Below are 12,884 nucleotides of genomic sequence, written 5' to 3'. Positions count from 1 at the left end.
GCATTTAAAAGAATGGAAGGATCACTAGAAGACAATGAAACCTATTTAGGCCCAGTAAGACAGTTATGTATGAGTTGTCTGCTTTTCTCTGCAACTGACACACACACACACACACACACACACACACACACACACACACACACACACACACACACACACACACACACACACACACACACACGCTCTGTTGTGAACAGGATGTTGATCAGTGACTGACCTCTACCATCAATCAGCAAACACACAATGTACTTCAGTGTAACAATGCAAGCAGTCAGCTAATGTCAAACACACACTCATACACACACACATGTTGGGTTTCCATGTTTTATAAATCTGTATGATTTAAAAGCTTGTTACCTCATGAGGACAAAAAAATGTCCCCACAAGGTCAAACTTTACTGGCATTACTATTCAAAGGACACTACTTTCTATTATTTCAAATGTATCCGTTTGCTAAATCTGTGAGTGTGTATCTGATATCAGCCAAATCAACTGTGTGTGTGTGTGTGTGTGTGTGTGTGTGTGTGTGTGTGTGTGTGTGTGTGTGTGTGTGTGTGTGTGTGTGTGTGTGTGTGTGTGTGTGTGTGTGTAATAGTGATGGGAATTCTGTCTCTATTTGGTGAGCCAGATCATTTGGCTCAGTTCAGCAATAAGACTTGGATCTTCATTTACTACTACTTCTGTCTGTTGTAATTCAGCTAAATTTAACAATGGCTTGACCTATGAATAATATGTGTGCACATATGTTACTTAAATTATTTAATTTAATTATACTAAACCTTATTAAATGGTGTTACGTCAAAAAGTCAAACACTATTACATCTGTATTGAACATTTTATTTATATTGAGCTATACAAAATTTCAGACAAATCAAAATGGAACACTGTGTGCTAGTGTCTGTTTTTGACATAGCTATTCTTTTGGAGGTAAAATGCAAAAGCACTCCAAATGGAAAATGGTTCATACATACCATAAATTATCTATTTTTCATTGCAAAAAAAAGTTAGATTTAGAGATTAGTTAGGGTTACTCTACATGCTAATTGCAATTAACATAACAATGGAAAACAATACAATGTGACCTTCTATTGTCAAACTGTGCAGCAGACACACCAGCAGCCATACTGTATGTGCAGCTGGTGAACGTCTATCCGCCAGCTGTGTTCTGTTGTTCTGAGTGAGTGTGTGTGTGTGTATATGGGTGGGTTGAAAGAGCAGGTTGGTCAAAGACATGAACCATTCTGTATAGAGTGACTGATGAGAACTAAAGAAAGGAAGGATGAAAGATAAGATAATTACTGTATGAACAGCACAAACTGTAATGCTATGTCCTCCAGATGATTAGTGTTATGCTGATTGTTCAAAATATGAAATTTAATTGAATCAAGTCAAGTCACCTTTATTTTTATAGCGCTTGTTACAATGCTAATTCTTTCAAAGTAGCTTCACAGTGTTAAACAGGAAAATAATGCAACAGATTTTGATTCTGGAGATCCAGTCATCCAGCTCATTTCAATTATCATATAGTGACATTGCGGGTAGATCAGTAATATAGTTGAAAATTTATTAGAATATTTAGTTGAAAATTTAGTGTCCCCAACTGAGCAAACCAAGCCAAAGGCGACAGGGGCAAGGAACCAAAACCCCATCAGGTGGTATAATGGAGAAAAATAAACCTTGGAAGAAACCAGGCTCAGTCGGGGTGCCAGTTCTCCTCTGGCCAATTAACAAACAGTGTATGATTATGATTCTGGCAACATTACAGGTCAGAAGTCAGATTAGATAGGAATATTCGAAAGATCTGAGTCATCACGCAGGAGACGGGTTTATTGAGGATGTCGTGTTTATGAGGCAATTGATGTCATGTTTATGAGGCAATTGAAAAACAAATTGAAACAAAACAGAGATTTTGTTCTAACCCAACAATGGAAAAAAGGCTGGGAGAGATTGTATATCAGATATTCACAGTATTCAAGGATTTTCTTGACAATATAAAATCTTTTATTTTTTATGAACTTTTTTTTTCACAATTCCCTTTTCTAAATATTGTGTCATTAGATTAGTTTCATAATCCATCCTCCGACTTGTGAGTTTGAGGGTGTTAAGACAGAGATGTGAAGTAGAGTTGTTAGAGTTGTAGTCAAATGCTGAGTAGTCAAATAGTAGTCAAATGCTGATTCATTTTCACTGATTCAAAACTGAAATTAGTAATCATATTGTATTGTATATATTGTTATATTGGTGAAAAACAATTTAGGAAAATGTCTTGATCTATATTTGAAGCCTTTCTGTATTCAGAAGAAAGACATAAATATCAAGAAATATGTCAAATAGCTTAAACAAACTGTAACAAAATACACGCGCACACACACACACACACACACGGGCACACACACACACACACACACACACACACACACATATGTTGTGTTTTCATTTTTTATGTGGACTTTCCATAGGCGTAATGGTTTTTATACCGTACAAACCGTATTTTATATCCCCCTACACTGCCCCTACCCCTAAACCTACCCATCACAGGAAACATTCTGCATTTTTACATTTTCAAAAAACATCACTTAGTCTGATTTATAAGATGTTTTCCTCATGGGGACCAATGATCTCTACGATCAACTTAGCTCACAATGCTTTTGAGAAACACAGCCCAGTTGGAAGTACTAAATGATCAAGGTTATTGTTCTCCTTGCAGCTGTTTTTTTCCCCTGCTGTTGAGCTTATTTATCACAGACTCTCAGGTGACTAGAGTGTTTGCAGTTTACTTCCTCTCCTTCTCTATTTGTTAATGTTGGGCCTGAGAAATTCACTCAGTTGCTAAATGTTAGTGTTACAAACGGACTCTCAACACACTCTAAACACTTAGCCTGACTGCAGTCGAGTCAAGTTAACCCTGAATTTTTTACAGTCTCCCCTCCAGGCCACCTGTCATTACAGATTATGTCCAATAGACCCTTGTGTGTGGTCAAGTCAGGACTAATTTGGACGTCTTTCTCTTGAGTGTTTTTGCCTAGCTCAGTTAGCATACCTTAGCATTAGTAATGCCAGTATCATGGGATAAATAGCCTGATAAAATGTATCCTGAATACACTGTAAGTCGCTTTTGAATAAAATATTAATAAAGACTAGATGAAATGCTAGTAAGTCACAATTTAATGTGTCTCTGATGTAACAACATTCAAAACCTTGCAGTGAACTACACATTCGATTTAAATTCTATATCTGTTGACAGGTTGAATTAACAATAATGTGATCTGACATGAAGTGAGAGAGACTGATAGTGAGATATAGTCAGTGTGTACATACACAATCCACTTCCAGACTGTTGTCAAATAACCTGTCCACAACAATAACACTCAAAGTCCCTATAGTAGAAAAGCAAGTTCACACATACTTAGTCACTTAAACCCAACGCTCTGTCGTGATGTACTATGAAATAAAACTCTTGACGTACTTTTAAACCTGAGCTGTTGGAATAAACCTCCTTTTTGACCCCAGGAAAAAAATGATATGTGTTTGTTAGTTACTTGAGAGAATGAATACAAAGTATTTCCTGTGACTCATAGGTGTCAGTTGCATCATTGTTGTCTAAGGAAATCTGTTATCAATGATGTAACCAAATACAAGGGCTTTTGTAATGACGCTTGAGAGATGATATCTTATAGCTCATATTCAAAGCAAATTTTTATGTGCTCCATATACTCCTGAGATAACTTGTCATGTTTGCTTTTTTCAGTAAGAGACAGAGGAAGTGTTTCTTGTTTGATCGATGTGCATCTGTTCTATTTCAAACGCATGTATTAAAGATCTGTTTCTGTTTTAGATTTAGACTAGTGTGTGAAGTGCAATATTACTTACTTCACCATCTCAACATTTTAAAGGATAAGCTAATTGTAACATATTGGCTATGTACAAAGCGCACGAAGAAGGAGTATCAGACAAAAACTGACTTTATTGAATACACAATAGAGAAACTTATGAGATCGAAGAAGATTTAGCAATCACAACATTTTACATAAACAAGACCGGACAGAGAACCAAACAAAACAGGAAGTATACTGTATATACACAGGTTAAAAGAGGGAACTAAACAGGAACAGCTAAACTGAATGATAACTAATGTGGAGAAAACAGTGATGTAAATACAGCTCATACAACTCAGTCCAATTCTCATACAATGGTGTCAATGCAGGCAGATCAGTAATAAAGTTGAATATTTAGCGTCCCCAACTAAGCAAAAAGCCAGAGGTGACTGTGGCAAGGAACCAAAACATCAGTTGACAGAATGGAGAAAAAAACCTTGGGAGAAACCAGGCTCAGTCAGGGAGCCAGTTCTTCTCTGGCCAATGAACGAACAGTGCATGATTATGATTCAGGCAGCATTACAGAAGTCAGATTGGATCGGAACATTCAGAATATTTATCCAGTTCCATCTGGTTGAAAATCGGAGTCATCACGCTGGAGACGGGTTTGTTGAGGATCAGTGCCACTGTCGTGTCGATGAGGCCTTCACAGGGGACAGTCTAGTTCAGCGGTTCTCAAACCTGTCCTGGGGACCCCCCACATGTGCACATTTTGCATGTCTGCCTCATCTAACACACCTGATTCAACTCATCAGATCATTAGTAGAGACTACAAGACTTGAATTGGGTGTGTCTGATGAGGGAGACATACAAAATGTGCAGTGGTGAGGGGTCCTCAGGATAGGTTTGAGAACTACTGGTCTTGACGCAATCTCTGCTGACACTTCAGGGAAGCATTGTGGTCATGTCTAGTCGCTGGTCCACCATCTGATTTGGATAAGGCCCGGATCCGGCTGACTATAGTAAACCTCGGGATAAACAGAGAGACCAATATTAGCATAAATGCCATTCATCTTATGATGTAAAGGAGTACACAGAGTGTTATGACATGACAAAAACTAAACTAAACATGAACATGACCGTGACGCTAATCAAACAATCTCATTGATGAATAAAAATTACATCGTGAGCCATTACCCGCGGTGACATCATTTATGGCCATGTCTGGTGTGCTGTCCCCACCTTTGTAAAAAGTCACACCATGGTTTTTATGGTGTGTAAAAATGCACAAGGTAAAATTTATTGCATTCGTTTTGCAAGAAGTATCCCTCCCTTTTCGTCCCCATCCATCTCTTTTCCTCTCCCTGACTCTTTGAATTTGCTTTATCAATTCAGCCAGTCAGCTGCAACTACAGTCTCCACAGTAACCATGAAGCGATCATGAGGAATAAACCATAAATCAGGGCTTCAGCGTTTTATTCTCTCTATTACTCCTGACACAGCAGATAAGCCGCAGAAAATTCCCAGCGGGGAAACCACAGTAGGAATAGTCATTTTGGATGAGTCAAGGTTGAAGGGCTACTGGAAAATTAGACCAGGTGAACGAGTGTGTATTTAGTATTAGTAATATGTGTTTGTATGAGCAATTCAGGGGTTTTCCTTGTTGGCACAGATTTTTTGAATAATTATTTGATTATAAAGCCTACATTGATTATTTTTTCCTTAATAAGGTAGAGGCATTTTTCTCTGCCTGGGTTGCAATATTTAGATGTGTTTGTCAGAATATTAACACTGCAAACTATTTTTTTGACATTTTTATCAGAGTTTTAATATTTTTATTTTCATTTTTTTGGTCCATGAAATTTAAATGTTTGTGCATAAAAAAGACAACTTTAAACACAACAAACTGCAATGCTTTTTGCAATACTGTTAAGCTTCTCTCTCTTCCCTTGCAGTTTTCTCTATGACTGACAGATTCAGTTTTAGAGTACATTATTCAGCAGTAGTAACCCCCCCCCCCCCCCCTCCTCCTCCTCCTAAAATGGCAATTCTCGAAATCCCCCAGCAGCCAGAGCCAATCAGAGAGCATTTATGCAGCCCACTCAACACACTGTGTGGCCGTACAGCGTGTCAGAGAAAGGGAATGATGGAAATCAATATGATTTTAGAAGTTTGGGCATGAGAAGGCAGCAAAGGAGAAAGAAAATATTTTACAGAGCGGTATGAGGAGAGACCAAACACGCCAAACTCACTCCTGCCCTCTTCTCCCCCTTTTTTACCCCTTCTCTCTCGTTCGTCATTCATGATTAATGTGCTGAGACTGAATGAATGATTAATGGCGGGAGGTTGGCTTTGGCTGCTGTATCAGCCTATGACAGTGCCGCACTGAAGCCTTAGTGACAAGATCCATTGCTCTGTATTTTACCATTTCAACTTGCCTGTGGACTGCAAGAAAATTTTGAACATTTGTTCTTGCATCAATTCCTGCTGCGCATTTCTAAATGTGTCTTATCTGTCTCAGTCAGTCTCTCTCACACACACACATACTCCCTCACAGATGAGTGGTCAGACATAAAGTTGTAGGAGATTGGCATTTGGTTTGGGGGAATCGTGGCAGATGGCCTAGCTCTAGGAACCAAAACCACATCGGTATGCGCAGCAGGGGGGAAACATTTCTGGAAGGACCTGGAGGGAGAGGATAGAGTGTGACACAATGACATTTAGCAGGACCTTGCCTAAAGCAAGTGTCTTTGTCTGTTTCCATCTACTGCCTCCATCATTTGCTTTCCGCTTTTCTGTCTCACTCATTGGGAATGACAGCTAGAAATGATGAAAGAGGGTGGGGTTTGTTATTGGCAGGTTGTGAGGCACAGATTGAGAGAGAGAGTTGGATGGAAAAGGAGACAATGAGAAGAATATTCAAATTATTTTTTGATAAAATCAGGTCTTTTAATGTATTTAAGTTGTAAAAGTATTGTTATTATTACATATATAATATATATTATTATTATAAAAATGAATACGATTATTGTGATCATTATAATAATAACAACACAAATAATTGTATTGTTATTATTAAATTATAATAAAATTAATTCTGCTACTACTACTTCAACTATTATTATAATAATAATTATAGTTGTTGATAAATAGCAATAACAATACAGCAATAATTATAATAATAATTACTGCTGTTTTCTTTTCACAATAAACATATTAATAATTGATTTGATGTGCAGTCACATGTACGTAGGCTATATTAAACTTGGTTTGTCCAATCAGATTTTGGAGCCATAGCCATTTAAAAAAAGAAATTTTGGTGCCACGGCTTGGAATTGTTTGAATTTGTTTGTTTTATTCCATTTCGATATACTCTTCTTGTACTATACAAATTATTTAAGCAATAAGGTGTCTAAAGATACAGTCCCTGGCAACTTTGGCAGACTAATAATTGGGATCTATGGGTACTGCATGGGGTTATACATACACAGCAACTGGTGAACGTATGTTTCAGATCATAACTGTTACTGTTGTGTATTTTAGCTAATTATAGCATTTTAGGTCTATATTGTATAGTGTAGGCTAATTAAGCTAGCACCAATCAGCATCTGTGATCTGAACTATCCATTATGTCTTCCGTGTGTTTGATGTAAACTGTAGAAAACATGTACACATTTCTTTGCTTTGTTTGCATTTCAACAGTTTCACGTAAGCCATCCATCTTTGGAAAGTACAGCAGTTTTTTTTTTCTGGCTATCAACCAAACATGCAGATAATCCATTTTGTGAATTCATTTGAGAATAATCTTACACCTGTCAAACTGTGTGTATGTTAGTCTGAATTGTAAAACAGATTTCGAAGTTGAACAGCAGGTTTGGTGGCTGACTACAAAGAAAAATGCTGAGACATTCTTCTGATGTCATCGCATAACACAAGGTTTTTTTTTGTTTGTTTAGAGTTTTACAGGTTTTTACAGTTTACAGAGGTTTTGCAGTTGCATTTCATATAAAATGGCTGCTTGTGAGTTGTGATGGTCAGTTTCAAATGTGCTTGTTAGGTAAAGTGGTACAGTTTGTTCAGTGTTCTTCTATCTCAGGTCCGGTATGTGTGTATCCATGTACTCTCACACATGCTTTTGTGCTATAGAGTATTAGTGAGGTATTATATCAGGACACATTTGGCTTGGCAGCTGTCAGATATTAGCTTTAGAAGGAGGTGATTATCTTGTTGTATTAAAGGCTGTTCATTGCCTCTTAAGAAGATAAATGTGTGTGCTTGTTTGATATGATTGGGAAAAGGATATCATGTTAGAAGCCTAATGTTTAGAGCACTTCAAGAGAAATGTCAGTAATCAACAACTAAAGCAAACACTCAGAAAACCTGAGCAACCATATTATGTAACAGCAGCATCTTCGGGCACATGACCAAAACGTTCTTATTGTTTGCTTATTGATATTATTGTTTGGCCAATGAAAAAGATATTACAACATCTCTTCGTTAAATCAGTCTCAATGATGGTATGCAAATGTTCTTGTCGGCCTTTACGCATTAATATTCCATTAATTCAAATTCAAAAATGTATCACAACAAAGTTTAATCTTGGTGTGAATAGGCCTTAATATAGGGATTGTTTTTAGTGTGGGATAGAATTTTGTCTAAACATTTCAGGCCAGAATTACAAAGAATATGTATGCAAATAAAAGAAGAAGAAGAAATGGAGGATGATTGACTGAGATGAGAGTGGTAGAAGAGCGATTACAAGTGATTAACATGTGCTCAGATCCAGAGCCAATGGCTGCAGTCAGTACAAACAAGCACAAATATAAAGGCAAACAGATCTATACGCACACATACCAGGCTGATCACACACAGCCTTTCTGTTTCACATCAAATCTGTGTTTAATGTCGTTTCATGAGTTCAGACATTAAATAGACAGGACACAGGATACTAAGAGTCTGAACTGCTCAAGAAATGAGCGTTCATTGAATGAATAACATTTCTGTTGGTTTCAACAAGCAAACTCAGCTCAGACTTTTATGTTTCTTAGTGTCACTTACCCTCTAACACTCATATCACACTACAAGATGAGTGTGATCTGTCCTCTTTCCTCAAATTGTCTCTGCTGTGCTCTTTCTTTCGCTGTGTCTATATATATATTTCTCTAAGCTCTTAAATACACTTATGACGAGGGTAATGGAGCAAATGAGTGTTTCACATTTTAAATATAGAGGAACAGATTAAATGCAGTGCAGTGCAGATGCTGTATTAAATTTGCCATGGGCATCAGATATAGCACATCTTAAACCGCATTAAAATTTCAGAGCCTCAACCCACATGCTAATATACATATCTGAACAGAATTACTCATCCTTACTGATGCGAAACAGACATTCATAGTGTGTGCATATATGTAAATGCTTGGCTATTCTTGAAAGAAAATATCCTCACAAATTTAGTAAAACCGACTTTCTTCACTTTTCTTGACTTTTCTTCATGTGTCTTCACTATCTGAAGGGTGAAATCATATTTAGCTTTAAATTTGATCATATCAATGGGTTTGTGAATGGGCTAGTGTATAGGATGTGACAAATATCATAATCTTAGAATGAATCTGTGTGTGCATGGATGCAAGGAAGAAAGTGTATATATATATATATATATATATTTTTTTTTTTTATATGTGTGACTTATATGAATTAATTTACTAACTTGCTGTGATAAATCTTTTGGTATTTAATCCATGCTTCTCTCTTTTTCTTCTTCTCAGCAGACATTTCTAAGCTGGGTTCCCTTGAGTTTAGGAGCATATATAACTTCAGCACCTTCCTGTTGGACCGTGTGTCTGGGATGCTGTACCTTGGCGCGCGTGATGCAATCATTGCCGTGGATACTGCTAACCTATCGAAGAGGAAGTTGGTGAGCTCTCTTTTCTCTTGCAGTGAATGTCACAGCTTGACAATAATGCAAAAGCCTTTTTGTCGAGGAAACCAAGGGGATGCTAACTTCCAGGTTGACCTACAAAAGTACATCATCCCGTCAGCACTCTTAATTTGCGTATAAATAAATCATATATAGATACTGTTAATTTACATACTAATCTTAAGATATGTCCGTAGGGAATATTTGCACAATATATTGACTCACTAAACTTTACGCATGTGTCATGCTTCATGTCTTTCCAATCCTCCTTAAGTTCTTTCCTAAGTTGAGCTTCATTGGAAGACCTGCATGATTGATCACAATTCAGGTTTATAATTTCCTAAAGGTTTTCAATGGCTTTACAGTCAGGGGACCGAAGAGGCCACTTTAGGGGCCCTATCAGACACCCGGCACAATGCGGCGCGACGCAAGTGTTTTTTTGCTAGTTTCAACCTGACACAGTTATCATTTTCACGTCCTGCGTCAAATAGCACATGCATTTGCGCCCATTTGTATGCCCATGGTGGTGCTGGTCTGAAAACGAGGTGTATTATTTTGAGGAACTGAAATGTGCCATTAACCAACAAAAACCTGGTCCAAAGTCAATGGCGCAATATTTTTATTTCTATTTTAAGAGCACGTTAGTAATATGCGTCTAAAGGCAGGTCCACATCGTGCAGCAGCACACAAACATTTTTAAATATTAAAAATAAAAGGATTCAGTCTTTCTGCTTGCAAATTCCGCCATGTAAATAGTGAATCCGCTATGGTGCAAGCGCAACTGGCTTTTAAAGAGAATGGGAGATGAGACTCTGATTGGTTTATTGCACGTTACGCCCCTAAACACATCCTTTTAGACCATGTGGTGGGCACGCCGACCATTTTTCGGTCGTTAAACTGGCAAAAGTGGATTCGGACACGCCCTAAGTGCACTTGTGTCGTGCGCTTTAGACCATGCGCTTAGATCGTTAAAATAGGGCCCAAAGACTGGTGCAAATGCTGAGCATGAATTTTAATTGTGCACAACTTTGTTGCATGCGCACGGTGTGTTTAGGATCGTTATCATGTTGGTAAATAAACATTTGCTCTCCACACAGATCCTCCATACTTGGCTTCATTGTATTCAGAAGGATTCCCAAGTATTGAACCATTTTCAAAGTGCCTGCAACTTTGTAGATCCTTTCAGCACCTGCTGCAGACATGCGCCCCAATAATCTATATATACTCTACTATAAATGCTGTTCATTGTTAGCTCACGATAGCTTATGCATTTACTTATGTTAAGAAATGTGACCTTACTGTCAAGTGCTACAATTTACGCTAATTGTAGAGTACAAGAGAGACGTCTGTGTTTGTTTAATTCGAATAAAAAGAAAATATTTAATTCAAGTGGAATGATCAGCTAAATCATTACGTAAAATGCTTTGTGCCAAATAACAATAACTGCACACCAACATACTCCCATATAATCATCATAACAGACAGCCCAACAGGATTCAATACACCGCTTTTCATCAAGCTAAACTAGATGATCTCATCCCTGGACGCTACTGCAGCTCTCTAACCAAATTAACCCTCCACGACGGCACTCCCATTTCCCCCAGCAGTCACCTCTCACTGTCTCCTGTCATCAGAGTCAAAATTCATCACACACGTAATGTAGCTTCACGTCCGTTTACCCTCGAGCACACAGGATGTCAAAGCACAGGACATGCTTGCACCATACCTCCATCTGAACTGTTCACTATCTGGAAGCAAAACTACTCAGTCAAGTGTCATGTAATATTAGATAGGCCTATAAGATTAAGGAGAGCTACTGTGGTGAGATCATAGCACTGAAATCATGGTAACTCATTTCCTGTGCTAAAAAGTCATGATCTTGTCCCTATAGGCAAAGAGTTTTTAGATTTTTGTGGTTTATAATTTCTCTTTCAAATATTTTTTCAGCTTATTGAGAACAAACACATATTGCTTTTTAACCTCATTTCTCATTTCTAACCTCAAGGCGGTCAGGTACTGTATCATAAAGGGGTGTAATTTGCCAAATAAATAAATAATCAAATGGACATGAAATATTGATTTGGCTTGAAATGATTTGATTATGTGAATAAAAAGACCAGAGAGTGCTGTGAGATATGTGAAAATAGCAGTGTAGAAGCTTTAATGGCTGTCTGAAATACTTGATTGTGATTGGTCAGTCGCAGCATTCTGCAGTCATGTATTTTTTTTAAAAGAGCAGGAAAATGTACAGTCCAATATGGACATAGTCTGACAAATTGGTCTAACTGTTCAGCAAGTTTTTACAAGAGAAGTCCACAATCCACACACGATCTGGAATCGGATTCAAGTTGAATTCACATGAATTCGCCACGCTGACCAACAGAAAGCTGCTTAGTTTGGAAGTGATTTCTGTGTGAGCTGTTCTTCATATATTGCTACTTTTGATAATGAGAATTGAGCTTTTTGGCGATGAAACAACGTACTTCACCTCAACATTTGTTACTTCACCCCCATTGTCCAACACAAAATGATATAATGTCAGTTTACTCAAATTATTTTCATTTTTGAAAGAATTGTACCCTGAACTCTAGATTACAATGTTGTGTAAATGACCACGAAAGTTATATATGACATTAATAGGGATAAATAAGTAAATAACATTTACAGATACTCAATTCACATTCTCATGTGTTATATAAACCTCTGTATTTAACAGGCCAAACATGCTTTGCATATTCATGGCTGACATAGTTTCTTTTTAACCAGGAAAGAATCTGAAGTACTGATTTCTCTCTCTCCCTCTCTCTCTATCTTTCTCAATATCTATGTAGATTGAGTGGAGTGTTCCAGAAGACAGGAGGAAATCGTGTGTTGCTAAGGGAAAAACCGAGGTAAACTCATATGATGTAGTGTGTGTGTGTTTTTGTTGGGGGGATTTAAAGAGCTCAATAGTAAGCAAACAAACTATGTGAATCTTGTGGAAAAGGGTTGGAAAAGCTCCTAATTCCAAAATCCATCATTTGCCTGCTTTGTTTATTTTAAAGAATATTCTTAAGCATCACACAAAAGCAAATATTCTCAGTTACAGATGCCTCTATAGAAATGCACAAATTCAAAGTCAGCAATGATTTTATTCTGTGAGTGAACGT

At 37.5% G+C, this 12,884-nt stretch overlaps 1 protein-coding gene across 2 annotated transcripts in view; it reads left to right on the top strand.

Moving 5' to 3' along the window:
* sema4f (sema domain, immunoglobulin domain (Ig), transmembrane domain (TM) and short cytoplasmic domain, (semaphorin) 4F) overlaps positions 1-12,884 on the top strand; it is an 81,721-nt gene that overhangs the window by 57,439 nt on the left and 11,398 nt on the right. Inside the window, exons 2-3 of one of the 2 annotated variants that reach the window (XM_079837728.1) lie at positions 9,584-9,732; positions 12,567-12,626. In XM_079837728.1, the coding sequence (XP_079693854.1) occupies positions 9,584-9,732; positions 12,567-12,626 (209 nt within the window). The remainder of the gene's footprint in view (positions 1-9,583; positions 9,733-12,566; positions 12,627-12,884) is intronic. The other variant, XM_079837729.1, reaches the window with a different exon arrangement.

Source organism: Gobio gobio (assembly GCF_949357685.1).
Source record: "Gobio gobio genome assembly, chromosome: 2".
NCBI classification, from domain to species: domain Eukaryota; kingdom Metazoa; phylum Chordata; class Actinopteri; order Cypriniformes; family Gobionidae; genus Gobio; species Gobio gobio.
Note: the sequence above shows the minus strand (reverse complement) of the source record. Positions and strands in the feature narration are given on the sequence as shown.